Genomic DNA, 14,087 nt, shown 5'->3' on the forward strand with positions numbered 1-14,087 from the left:
TTTAACCTTTTTTTCTTAATCCATACTAAACGTTTAGGCTGTGCCTTTTGTGAGGTGTTTGTGCTTCACTCATGGAAATATGACCAAACTTTATCTCAAATTTGTAGTTGGAGGAAACATGAGTACTGGGATTATATGGGGGTGCTTCCTTCTGCTGTTCATTAAACATTACTAGCTGTAAACCAGTGGTTACATGTAAGTAATAATTTCAATAATAGCTCTCTAACAACTCTATAATACAATAGTCAATATAAAATATTTTCCTTGCTTTCTTTGGATCCTCTGTTTCCTTAATTACTTCTACAGCCTATTTTGGTAACCATGAGTATACTTGAATACTTTTTAGACCCCCTCTATTCTTTTGCTTGTAGGTATTTGATTATTTTTCTTTTCTCTTGGTCCTATCAGTCCGTTGTCGATGATTGGCTCGATGTTTACAAGCAGGATAGAGAGACTGGACTTCTGGATTTGATCAATTTCATCATGCAGGCATGTGGATGCAAAGGTGAGATATTTAATTGTTAATAGGGAAATTGGGGGTGTTGTACACAATGAGACTCTGCTTGCCCAACCTTTTAGGTTTTTGAGATGATTCTCCCACTTTGTGGTTACCACCCTTCCCTAATAGATTTTTATATGTATTACTCTGCTGTCCTGCTCTTCCTTTCTTACTTTTTGAGAATTTCCTTCATAGTATATAGTAAAACGTTTTAGATATCTTGCTTGGAAGTCCATTGTGGACATTAATGTTATTTGGAGGGCCCACCCAGTGTCTATACTTTACCAACCATCAAAGCCAGATTTTCTTTTAGTTTTTTTGTTATACTTTTGCTGAAAGGCACAAGGAATGCTGTCTTCTGTCCCAGAGCCAGATACCTACTGTTGAAGGTGGTATACAGCTCTCTTTAGTGTCCTAACACATTGGTACTAGATTTGCATTGGTTGAATTGCTTTCAGTGCAACTGTAGTGTTGTTTGACGCAATTCTCACCGACCACTTAGCTGAACCATTTTTTGTGACAGAAAATATTTTTCCTTCTTCTCTATGAGGTACCTTACAAGTGTATCACAAAAACACAATATTATGGATTAAGAGGTGATTGTCCTGCAGTATGGTTTTCATTCCTTTTTCGATTGCTACTGTCAGCTAGTATTTAAATTTGATCCTGTGCAGCAAAGTGCTATTGTGAAACTTTTCATTTCTTTGTGGTAAGAACTTGAGCATTGACAATACATCTGTCGCACCACCATACCTTTTGACTGTTACTGTTAACTGCAGCTTTCTCAACTTCAGAATATTGGCAGTCTACATCTGGAGAATTCTCAATAATGCTCCTGCATACTAATTACTTAGTACCTTACTACTCTTTACTGACCCGGAAGGGACAGAGTAGAGCAGTATAAACGTGCCAACCACATGCGCTGATGTCAGTTCTTTGCTGTGCTTTTCAAAGCAAATCTTAACCTTTGCTCCGATCTTGCTGGTTTTCAGACGACTTCAGAAACTTAGCAGAGATTATACCTCCCCTGAAAACAACTTGATTCAAGTTGTGGCATTACTGAAGGAAGGCAATCCAGGAACAGGACCCGAATCTTACTGTCGCTGAAGAAAAATATATCCAGCTGCAAGTTTTGGAGCTCTTCCTGATCCCATTCAATGAGTCTTTCCTGCTCAGTCATGTTCCCACTCAGTCTTCAAGTTACTCGAAGTTGAATATGCTCCATAAGCCTCTCACCTCTCGAAATCCACCAAGAAGTTGCAACAGCATTGTTAAAAGGGCTGTACCTCACAATTATCCTCAGACTGATCTGTTCCCATTGCTTCCCTCTTATGCCCTGCATTTCCCAGTTTGACGTCCTCCTGCAGCAAATTGTGGCATTCAAAGAAACCATGCTGCAGCTCTTTCATATTATTCTCGAACGTGCCTTCAGGACCCTATAGAGCCTCAAGGTGGTCCAGTTGGACATTCACATGTGGGCCCTCCCTTAGTGCCAATTGACCTCATTGGACCCAGCCCATTTTGACACTAGTACATGGTTCCACTTCTACCCCAGGATCCTTGCCATTCCCTTCTGTGAAGGTCCTGAAGTGGACCCTCTTGGCCCCGGACCCGATCCAGTCTTCAGAATTCCCCCCAAGTTTTCATTGACTTTGGCTGTAGGCCTATTTCATGCAATAAATTCCTACAGGCCCAGCCAAACTCTAATCCTCAGCCTTGATACCAGTATGCTTTCAGAGTCTGAAGGCCCCATTTGGATCTGACTGATGCAGTTCAGGTTATGCAAAATGATCCCTATGACAGTGGTGATGAACAGGAGGTGGCCGACATCCTCCATCTAATTATTCTGATGATGGGCTTTACATGAACTTAAAGAAATGGCAATGGGCTAAAGACTAAGTCCTCCTTGACCATCATCTAAGAAAGTATAGTAGTTGTGCCAAGGGTAGTAGTTGTTCAAAGGGCAGCTGAAGTCTCCGAGTCCTTCCTCTCCGGCAGAACTCAGAGTCCGCCTCCCCCCCCCGTTCCGGTCCGAAGCCTCCGGAATCATCTGCAGCGTCCCACAGGGATCCTCCCTCAGCCCGACGCTGTTCAACGTCTACATGGCTCCACTCGCATGCATCGCCCGACAGCACGACCTCAACATAATCTCCTACGCCGACGACACCCAGCTGATCCTTTCCCTCACCAAGGACCCCCCCCCCCCCCACCGCCAAATCCAACCTCCACCAGGGAATGAAGGCTGTTGCCGACTGGATGAAGGAAAGCCGACTTAAGCTGAACTCACACAAGATGGAGATCCTCATCTTCGGGCCCAACCCCTCAGCATGGGACGACTCCTGGTGGCCCGCATCACTGGGGACACCCCCGGCTCCTACCAACCACGCACGCAACCTGGGAGTCCTCCTCGACTCGAAACTCACCATGACCAAACAAGTCAACGCAGTCTCCTCTACCTGCTTCAACACCCTCCGTATGCTCCGCAAGATCTACAGATGGATCCCGACAGACACGAGGAAAATAGTCACCCAGGCCCTAGTCAGCAGCAGACTCGACTACGGAAACTGCCTCTACGCCGGAGCCCTGTCCAAGCTCATCAACAGACTGCAAAGAATCCAGAACGCCTCTGCACACCTGATCCTCGACGTCCCGCGCCACGACCACATCATCCCCCACCTGGGGAACCTGCACTGGCTCCCCGTCGACAGAAGAATCTCCTTCAAGCTCCTTATCCACCTACACAAGGCACTCCACAAAACCGGCCCAGCCTATCTCAACAGTCCACTCTCCTTCTACGTACCCAACAGGAAACTCCGCTCGGCTAAACACGCCCTGGCCTCGGTCACGCGCATTCGTAGAACCACTTCTGGAGGCATGTCCTTCTCCCACCACGCCGCCAAGACCTGGAACACCCTCCCCCTCAACCTACGACAAACCGAAGACCTGCTTACTTTCAGGAGACGACTCAAGACCTGGCTTTTCGACCAGTAGCAGCAGCTCTCTTCCCCCCCCCCCCCCCCCCCCCCCCCCCCCCCACACACACACTTCCCCCGCACTCCCCAGTGCCTAGAAACCCTTACCGGTAAGTAGTGCGCTTTACAAATTACTGATTGATTGATAGAAGGGCTTGATTTACAGTTTCATACCATTGAAACAAAGACAAACTTGTTAACTGAGTCTTTTCAACCAGGTCCATCTTCTTTCGGCCCATTACCCCCTGACATTAGGCCGCCTTTATCGATGCTCGATTAAAGCCATGGTTGGGCCCTACAGTCAGTCAACATGTTAAGTCACCATAGGCTGACCCCAAGTGACCTTCATTTTCGAGACTAGGCCCCCTTTGCCTGACAGGCTTGTAGTATGGTCTTCGATGATTAAAGTCAATCCTAATGCCTTTCTGATCATTCATCTGAATAGAGTTGAAATGCATTGATGCCATCAGGGGAAAACGATTATCTTCTGCCTGTTTGGTCTTAAGACCCTTGAAAGTGGTGTGTCTTTTGGACAGGTACACCCTTGCTTTATGCGACATCGCCAGAAACATTTTGCCGGCTGTCACTGAATACCTCGGGCCTCACTGGCCCAGGCAATACATGATAACCAGAACTCTGTGAAGTATGCCTTGTGGGCAGGATTGGATTCCATGATCTGTGTGGGCAGAGTAATTGGCAACAATGTAATACTTACCAGACATGTAAGAATGGAGTCAATTGGGATTTCTGGTTTGGTTGTACAGGTGTCCCTTATGAATATGGCCTTTGAGTCCATATAGTTTAGAGAGAAGGCTTATTTGGGGGTCATATGATTTATGTATATCCAAGCCTTGGTGCAATCCAGTGGCAAGCAGTTGCAATAGTACATGACGTTTAGGGGTTATTCCAGGGGATGAGATTATGTACTATACAATCCTTGCTAAACTGAGCAGCAGGCCAAGTCCTTTTGGGTCTGAGGTCCTGGCGGCAGCCAAGGCCAATAGCACCAACATGAACAGGCCTTATCCGCCATTTCCTCCCCTGCTACAGCTAAGCCACTTTCACTTGCCCTCACAGCCCATGGTAATCTGGAGACGGGAAGCAAAAAGCATTTAATCACCGGCTGGAGAACGTCCACTTGGGGCAGATTGATCTTTGAAACCATTCGAAGGGGCTACACCCTGCTTTTCACTTCCTTTCCCTGTCTGTCCCAGACATCATAGCAACTGACAGCAGAACATTCGGCAGCCCTACTGCAATAAGTGATCTTCTTCTGGGCAAGGGTGCCTACCCATTTGTAAGGAAGGAGGGGTGTTAGTCACGCTACTTATCTTACTGAAGAAAGAAGTGAGCCTCAAGCCTCTACTGGGACTCTGCCCATTGACTGCCTTTCTTCTGGAAGAATATTTCAAGATGCACACCCTGGCTGAGATTCTTTCTGCTCTGGATCCAGTAGGATGGATGGCTTTCTTGGACTTGCTAGACATGAATTTTCATGTACCCGTCCTACACACATTCTCTGCGATTCACTAGAGCTGAGCGCTCTAGTGCTCAGCTTGGACACCAGGTGAGCCTGTATTTAAGGCGAGCACCTAGCGTTGCTCGACCTTAGGGAAAGCTGTGCCTTATTTCAGGACGCGCATCAGTGCAAGCGTGTGTTTAGGCGCGCAGCGCTATTACTATTTTTAAAATTTACCGCATTTTACTATTTTCGTTTTCTTCATTTATTAACCAGTGGTTTTATTAATAATCAGTGTGCCCACATACCTGCACGTTAAATTGTGCCCCCACCGCTTGTAGAGCGGATTACTCTGTGTTTTCCAGTGTCACTCGAGGCGCCCTGCCGCCATCTTGGGGCTGGTTTTGATCTCCATCGTGCCACTTGTCTGAGCGCTCTAGTGCTCAGCTTGGACACCAGGTGAGCCTGTATTTAAAGCTCACACCCCCACGCGCAGCGGAGACGCGCAGCGGAAGCGCCTGACTCTCGCCTGAGTCAAGCCAGAGTCTGCCCGTCTGCGCCCGTCAGCGCTAAGGATGCGTGAGAGGCGGGAGACGCTGTGCATTTCTTTTACTGTTTCACGGTACCTCCTGACTCAAGTATGTCACATGATTTTTTATTATCATTTCGCGGTCCTCAAGCCCCTTGTCATCGCTCCTTAGTCCCGCATAACTGGTATGACCCGGTCTGTTGTGCCCACTGTCACCAGACTCTAAGTCCCGAACTGCCAATTGATACACCCACTGACGCCACCCTACTTCGGGGCGGGCTAATTAATGCACGCTCCTTAGTAAAAAATGCTCAGAATGTTTATGATCTTATCACTGAATCGCAGTTGGACTGTCTTTTTATCACAGAAACGTGGCTGAAGCCGTGGTGTAATCCTGCCCTAGCCATAGCCCTACCACATGACTTTCTCATCCAACGTTTGGATAGACATGAACAACGGGGAGGGGGTCTTGCAATCATATATCGAAACACCCTCAAATGCTCCATAGAAGAACTGACGGAAATAAAAGAGTCAGAAGCACTGGCTTTCTCCCTAGCAATCCATGACTCCCTTGTATTTTCTGGAGCCCTTATTTATCGTCCCCTGGGCCCTTCTTCTATATTTTTGGATTCTGTAGGCGACGTGCTGAGTGATCTAACTCTCAGGTTTTCTAATTTCACGGTGTTAGGTGATCTCAACCTGCATCTCGAGGCCCCAAATGATCCTGGAGTTTGCTGTTTCCTGGACACAACTGAAGTGTTGGGCCTTACTCTGGTGAATAGGGAACCCACCCACCAGGCAGGACATCTACTAGATTGTATCTGTTCCAACTTCTCCAGTCTGACAGCTAAATCCCCCTGTCCTCCGGTATGGACAGACCATTTTTTAATTCCTTTTTTCATAGTTGGGACCCGGAAACCCACAATAAACCCCTCGAAATATAAGGAGAAACCCCACACGAAATCCATTCCGGACTGAAAGTCATTAGCCAGGAGACCTGACATTGTCGAAAAACTTAAAGATAGGTTACCAGCCCTTGCTTGACTGTACCTCTTCAGACTATCAGATCTTCTGTGATTGGATTGCTGGAGCGGGCACGCTGCTCAAACCACCTAGTAATGAGAATTCTAATCCTAGGAACAAGAAATAAAATGCCCCTTGGTTTACACCAGATCTTAAGTCTGAATTAGGCGAAGTGAAAACACTAGAACGGAGGTGGCGTCGTAATTACGACACCGCTGCACGTAACACCTATATAGCAGCGAGACGGAAGTATCATGCAGGAATAAAATTAGCAAAAAAATCTCACTATCTACAGGCCATTTCTTTAGCAGGCCAAGAACAAAAAGCAATCTTTAGGATTGTTAAGGATTTCATGAATCCTTCAGCTCTATCGCAAGAGATTCCTCCATCGCAAGATCTCTGTAATGCAATATCTGACTATTTCGATAACAAAATCCTGACCATCACTAAGACCTTTCCATCGGGAATCACTGCATCAATGGACGATGAAGAGATAGTGAAGACGACTTCCCCCCTCCGTCTTGATGAGTTCGCCCCAGTACCCTTGGAGGAAACTGCTAAAGCCATTTTAGCCAGCAAATCGGGTTCCCCTTTTGATCCCTGCCCCCCTCCGGTGTTGCATCATTTAATAGAGATGGTTAATCCTATGATTAACAGTATCATCAATTCCTCTCTAGCAACAGCAAGTATCCCTAACGATTGGAAATTGGCAGCGGTTAAGCCACTCCAAAAAAAGGCCCTAGCCGATCCTACTACCCTTTCCAACCTACGCCCGATTTCCTTGTTACCCATTCTATTCAAGCTGACTGAAAAGTTTGTCAATAGTCAACTGACTAACTTTTTGGAGAAGAATAACGTTCTCCACCCTAATCAGTCAGGATTTCGGTCAGAACACTCTACCGAATCAGCCTTGTTATACACCACTGAAACCTTAAGAGCAGCAATGGATCAAGGAAAACAGGCCGTCCTTATCCTACTTGACCTGTCGGCAGCCTTTGATACTGTGTCCCACGACATCTTATTGGACCGGTTGGCTGCCGCAGGGGTAGGTGGGCAGGTGTTGGCCTGGTGTAGGAATTTCCTTACCGACAGACGCCAAATAACAGTACTAGGCCCATATCAATCTGAGGCTAAAAACGTCAGCTCAGGGGTGCCACAGGGCTCTAGTTTGAGCCCTGTTCTTTTCAGTCTATACATGGCACCTCTGATGAATCTGATCGCGTCATTCAGGATCAGTTCTATTTCATACGCTGACGACACCCAACTGATTTTGGTGTTGGACAAGGAACGGCCAGGTGCCGAGGAAGATCTTAGGGACTGTCTTGCAGCAACATTTAAATGGATGAATAATAACCATTTAAAGTGCAACGCCAGAAAAACGGAAATACTACCTATAGGGACCAACAATCCTTTCTCCCCTATAGCATGCTGGCCTTTAGATGCTGAAGTGCCACCCAACACAATTGCATCCGCCCGTAATCTGGGCATAAAATTCGACAACCACTTATCCTTCAAACCCCAGGCTGTAGCAGTAGCAGGCATGTGCTTCCAAATCATTAAAGCACTTAGGAAGTTCTTTGATCTTCTCCCTCTTTCGGCGAGGAAAACAGTCGCAGTAGCCTTAATAAACTCTAGGCTGGACTATTGCAATGGACTCTATGTCGGAGCAAACAAAATCGTTCTCCACAAATTGCAGATGGTCCAAAATGCGGCAGCCCGCCTTGTACTGCGTTTGCCCCGTAGATCTTCAGCCTCAGCAGCCTTAAACACTCTACATTGGTTGCCAATAGGGAAGAGAATTCTATTCAAACTTCTCTTAATCACCTTCAGAGCATTCCACCAACGTGGCCCAACCTATCTACGAAAGGGGTTCAAAAGATACTATCCAGCGCGTTGTCTGAGATCCGCAAGCCAGAACTTACTCACTACACCTCATTTCAAACTGGCCACAAAGGGTGGCAAATCCATCTTTGTATTGGGAACGAAGGCTTGGAACAAACTTCCCCCCTCCCTGCGGTCTTTCTCCCAAGAAGCTCCCTTCAGGAAGGCATTGAAAACTTGGATTTTCTCTCTGCCTGACGCCTTGTGCAGGACCCTAGTGTAATGTGTGTGCAGAAATTAGGACATTCTTTTCCCTTTCCAACTCCTCCATCTGAGTTGTGTAAGCGCCAAGATACTCCTTGGAGTGGAAGTAGCGCGGTAGAAATGTCCATTACATTACATTACATTCACAGTGCGGTTGGAACACTTCTAATTTGCAGTGCTCTACTTTGGCCTCACCTCGATTCCTTAGGTGTCCACAAAAGGGATGCAATGGTTTAGACCTCACAAAAGGTTTATTTTGCCAGATCGAAATGGCATTTTCAACCTACACATTTATTTATTTTGAATGTTTTATATAGCGCTAGTTCCAACCAAGGGTATCAGAGCGCTTTACATAACCGGGGTAATACACAGGAAAGCAGCAGTATCCGAGTACATAAAAACAAATTCCATAGTTGGTTAGATACAGATCAGAGGAACCATTTAGAGTACATAGTGTGAGGAGTACAAATCATATAAGCAGAACGTCAATTAAAAGAAACAAAAATGCCGTAGTAGATAGCTATGTTACAGTGTGCAAGGAGGACTCAAGACAGCAGCAAAGCGATGCAGGAAACAAATATACAGAAAGGAGAGAAGGGGGCTACATTATTCAATATTTAATGAGGAAGTGTATTTTAAGGTTTCTTTTAAAGTTGGCATAGTAGGGGTTGCAGCGAAGGTCTTTGGGGAGGTTGTTCCAGATGGTTGAGGCCTTGCCAGAGAAGGAGCGGGATTGAGAGGAGCTTTTTTTGAGGAGAGGGGGTATGAGGAGGGGAGAGTTGGTGCTTCTTAGAGTTCGGGTGCAGCCAGCTTTTTTCAGTTTAGTTGATAGGTAGGATGGAGTGTGTGATACAGGAAATTCTGTAAAAGGATCTACCTTCAATGGGGAGCCATTTGAGGGCCTTGAGGGAGGCTGAGATGTGGTTGAAACGCTTACAGTTTGTAGTGAGTCTGGCTGCGAGGTTGAGGACGGATTTGATGGGGACTAGAAGGATTTGGGGGTACCAGAGAGAAGGGTATTTCCGTTGTCGATTTTGGAAAGGACCAGTTATTGATTAATAACTTTGAGGTCTACAGCCGGAAAAAGGGTTTGATTTTTTAGAGATGCTCGATTGTGAAAAGTGCACTTTTTGCTGAGTTTTTAATATGGGAGTTAAGAGTAAGATTATTGTTGATGGTGATGCCAAGTGATTTGACAGATTCTGCGAGGGAGAGAGGGCAGTTAAGGGCATTGAGATTCGCGATCCATGATTGAATGGGGAGAGGGTTATTTTTGGGTGAGAAGAGGATAATCTCAGTTTTGTTAGGGTTGAGTTTAACCACATGGCTGCTAGGCGTTTTCCCGTTCTGTGCTGAAGTACCAAAATACCCATTATTCATGACGAGCTGGCCTTGTCATCAGCGCACGGCAGGTAAGCGCCATGACGAGCCCAGCTCGTCATTAGCTTCGAAGGGGTTAAGATGGTTGCTATGGAACCAGGTTTGGATCTTGGTTAGTGCTGAGTTGAGTTGTAGGATGTCAGAATGGGATTTTACTTTATAGTACAGTTGACTGTGATCAGTGTACAGATGATAATTGATTTTGGCTTGTTTGAGTATCAAGGTGAGGGGTTCCATAAAGAGGTTGAAAAGAGCAGGAGAGAGGATGGATCCTTGAGGTACACCAAGGGAGACAGGAGTTGGGCTAGAGAGGCAGTTTTGAATTTTAATTTGTTGTGTTCTGTGTTGGAAGTAGGAGGTGAACCAGTTAATGACAGTGCCATTCAGGCCAAAGCCATCCTTGAGTATATTGAGTAAGGTCGGGTGGTACACCATGTCAAAAGCAGCGGTGAGGTCTAGAAGGATGAGTAGGTAAGTCTCACCCTTGTCCAGGGCAAGGTGTATGTTATCGACTATGTTGAGCAGCGCAGTTTCCGTGCTACAACCTTTGCGGAAGCCAGATTGAAGGGGGTCAAGTAGGTTGAATGTGTTAACATGTTCGTCCAGTTGAAGTAGGGCGCACTTTTGGAGAGCTTTGGAGAGGAGGGGAAGGTTGGAGTTAGGGCACAGGTTGTTTGGGTCATTAGGATCGGCTTTAGGATTTTTGGGAATGGGAGTGATTTGTCCGAGTTGCAGGGAGGGGGTGAACATTCCCTGTTGAGAGGGAGGCGTTAATGATGGTGGTCCAGTAGGGAGGGGAGAGGGTCTTTAGTGTGTGCGGATGGTTTGAATTGGATTTGCTTAAGATTTCTGCTCAAGATTGTAGTTTTGTTGTTTTTGATAGGGGCAGGTGGGGTTGGAGGGGAGATTGTGAACAGAATGAGATGGTGGTCAGACCAGTCGATAGGGATGATGTTTTTTAAGTATGTCAGATCAGGGTTGGTGATGATGGCGCCAAGAATGGCTCTTTTGGCGTGGGTAGGGGAGTGGCAGAGTTGCTTGAGGTCACTAATCTCAAGATCGTTATTGAGAAGGTTGATTTGTGGGGTTATCATGTTAATTCCAGTGCAGGTTAAGATCTCCTAGGAAGATATTTTTGGAGTTGGAGAGTAGAGATTTAGTTAGAAGATCCGAAAGTTCTTCAGCAAAAGGAAGGGGTTCACCAGGAGAGTGATAGATATTATGAAGCCATATTGGGGTTTAGCTTTTCATTTTAGGTTCGGCTTCTAAGTATTCAAAGGTTGAATAGTAGTCGTTGGTGATTGGGGAAAGTTGAAGTTTTTTTTTTTTAATTATTGCTAGACCTCCACCTATTCTTTCAAGTCTGTCTTTTCTGAGAATGGGGGGGGGGGGGGGGGGGGGGGCACGAAGGTCAAGGATGGGCGTGGAGTGGTCTTTGAGCCAGGTTTTGTTGAGAAATGCGATGTCGGTATCTTCATTAAGAATGGTTTCAGAGATTTTGGTTGCATGCCGGACGGCCGAGCGGTAGTTCACAAGCATGCAGTTGAGGGGTTTAGGGTTGTTGCTAGTGACGGGGAGTAGTTGAACGGAGGTGTGAGTTGAGGGGGGGTCTGGGGGAGTTAGGATAGTCGGGGGTTCTGTTCATCCCCAGGATAACAGGGATCTTGGAGTGAGGGGGAGGCAGATCTTTGGGCGAGAGGTTTGTTAGTGTATGTGTTGCAGAGGACGGAGAGATCGTGGGCGGATTAAGTTTTCGCGGTTCGATGGGGTCTGTGGGAGAAGGGTAGGAGAGGCGTTGTTGACCAATGTTTGAGGTATGAACGTTTTTGAGGGTTGGTGCAAGGAGCAGGGGGCCAGGTAGGGCTGGCTGTAGATTTGTCGGATTTGAGCCGATTAAAGTCTTTCCTGAGTAGGGTAAGTTCATCAACCAGGGTAGAGAGATTGAAGTCAATGTTACGAAGTGCTTGGTTGAGGATGGATAGGAAGGAGGTGGGAGTGGTTGGAATGGAGGGGGAGTAGGGGACGGATTGGTTAGGGTGGGATGGATTACAGCTAGGGGATAGTGGTACTCCAGGAGGGTTTGACGACGGGAGTGCAGTGTTAGTAGGAGGATTGGGGAAGACCAGGGGAGGGGGGTGGGGTGTGGACCAGAGTTGGGAGGAGGGGATGGGCAGGGTTTCAGGTGGACTGGTGGGGAGAGGGAAGGAAAGTTGGAGATGAGTGGGGGGAGTGTGGGGGTGAGGGGGGATGTGCTAGTGACGTACTGAGTGGGGGTAAAGTTTGTGGAGGAAGGGGCAGGGGTAAGAGGGGCTATGGACGTTATGGGGCAGTTTGTAGGTGGAGGAGGGGTGCTAGGGAGGAGATAGGGAATTAGAGGTGGGCTGTCATTAGGGATCAAGGGAATTTGGTGGAGTGTCGTAGGGGATAGGAGGGGGGCCAGGTTCAGGGAGGGAGGTTGGATGGGGGAAAAGGGGATGGAAGTGCCATTACGGATGGGAGAATCCAGGGGGAGTAGGGTTTGTCCCATAGGGGCGGGGGAGAGCAGGGAGGGGGCATGAGTGGGAGCAGGTGTGGGGCTGAGGGAGCGGATTGCGACAGTGGAGGGTTCACGAGGGGGTAAGTCATTAGGGAGGGGGTTAGGAGTTGGGGAGGCTATGTCCTGGGGGTGAGGAGTCTGTCTAAGAGAGGGGGTGGAGGGCTGGTAGGTGGCATGGGAGGGTGAAGGTGCGGGGAGGGGGGAGCGGATTGCGACATGGGAGAGTTCAAGAGGTGGGATGTTGTTAGGGAGGGGGTTCGGCATTGCGAGGCGGTGGGGAGCTGGGAGGGGTTGAGTGATTGAGAGGGTGATGGGGGAGGTGTGGGTAGTGAAAGCTGGACAGAAAGAGTACTGAAGAGAAGTTCAAAGCATGTGAGGTGCTGCTTGGAGGCTTGGTCATGATGTTTCCAGTTTTGTAGATGGAAATGGATATTTCACCAGGGAGGAGAGAGGTAGGGGAGGTTGTGAGTTTGTAGCCATGAGGGATTTTAATTGCGCTAGAGATTGGGAGGTGGCGTAAGAAGGTGCTCTTCCATTTGGAGGGGCGTTTGGTGTAGAAGATATAGTTCGTTTTAATGGGGGACGTGGGGCTGTGGTAGTTGTCTTCAATTAGGGTTTCGGGATGTCGGATTAGGAGTTTGTGTTTAAGATTCTTTTTGCCATTTTTAGAGCGGTAGGGAGGGTATGGTATGGTCCAGGAGTTGGGTCCATGTTTGGTGAGGGCTGGATGTTTGTCGGTAAGGGCAGGAGGAGGACAAGGAGCAAGGGCGGTATTGAGGTGGGACATGATGAAGAGGGTTAGCAGGGGACGAATAGGCAGGTAGGCTAAAAGAAGGGGGGAGGTTTAGAGGAGGGAGGGAGGTTTAGAGGAGGGAGGGTAGTTAGTTTTGGTGGTCACAGTTTGCAATGACAGGCCTGAGACATGTTTAGAGGCTACTTAATTGGGTGGCTCAATCAATGCTGCAGGCCACTAGTACTAATTAATTTACAGGACCTAGGTATATATCACCACTTTACTAGGGGCTTGCAAGTAACTTAAATGTGCCAGTTGGGTGTAAGCCAATTTCACCATGTTTAATGGAGAAAGCACATGCACTTTAATGTTGGTTAGTAGTGGTAAAGTGCCTAGAGACCTACGGCTAACAACGACAAAATCAGCAAAAATTGAGGAGTAAGCCAACCGGTTTGATGGGAAAACGACTGTAAGGACCACCGTATGGCTGACCGGTCTAACAATAAGCAATTTGTTCTTCTTTTTTCACTCAATATCCTGAGCTTGCTAGAATATTCTTTTACAGATCCTCTCCTGATTTTTCCACAATTCCTCTTCCTGTTTTCTTATTGTTGCTTTGGCTTCTCATCTTGTAACAATCTGTGCCTAAAAAGAATATGCAAGCTGTTCCTTCCATAAATTTCTGTTAAGGTGAAATCACTCTAATCATAAGAGACTCTGCAATAACTCCACGTTGTCCGAGAATATAGATCTAATGTGGCAAAGGCATTAAAAATAAAAGTGAACTCCATTCTGCCCACCACAGTTTTGAATGTCATAGTTAAACTATTTGAAGTTACTCTTTAACCTGAGGCGATCCATACTTTAATTC

The 14,087-nt window shown here is 47.0% G+C and overlaps 1 protein-coding gene across 1 annotated transcript in view; it reads left to right on the top strand.

The window, feature by feature from the left end:
• Positions 1-14,087, top strand: part of STAG3 (STAG3 cohesin complex component) — a 1,294,449-nt gene that overhangs the window by 302,718 nt on the left and 977,644 nt on the right. Inside the window, exon 6 of the mRNA XM_086945989.1 lies at positions 409-505. Within this exon, the coding sequence (XP_086802115.1) occupies positions 409-505 (97 nt within the window). The remainder of the gene's footprint in view (positions 1-408; positions 506-14,087) is intronic.

The sequence above is a fragment of the Lissotriton vulgaris genome, chromosome 12 (genome assembly GCF_964263255.1).
Source record: "Lissotriton vulgaris chromosome 12, aLisVul1.2, whole genome shotgun sequence".
Classification (NCBI taxonomy): domain Eukaryota; kingdom Metazoa; phylum Chordata; class Amphibia; order Caudata; family Salamandridae; genus Lissotriton; species Lissotriton vulgaris.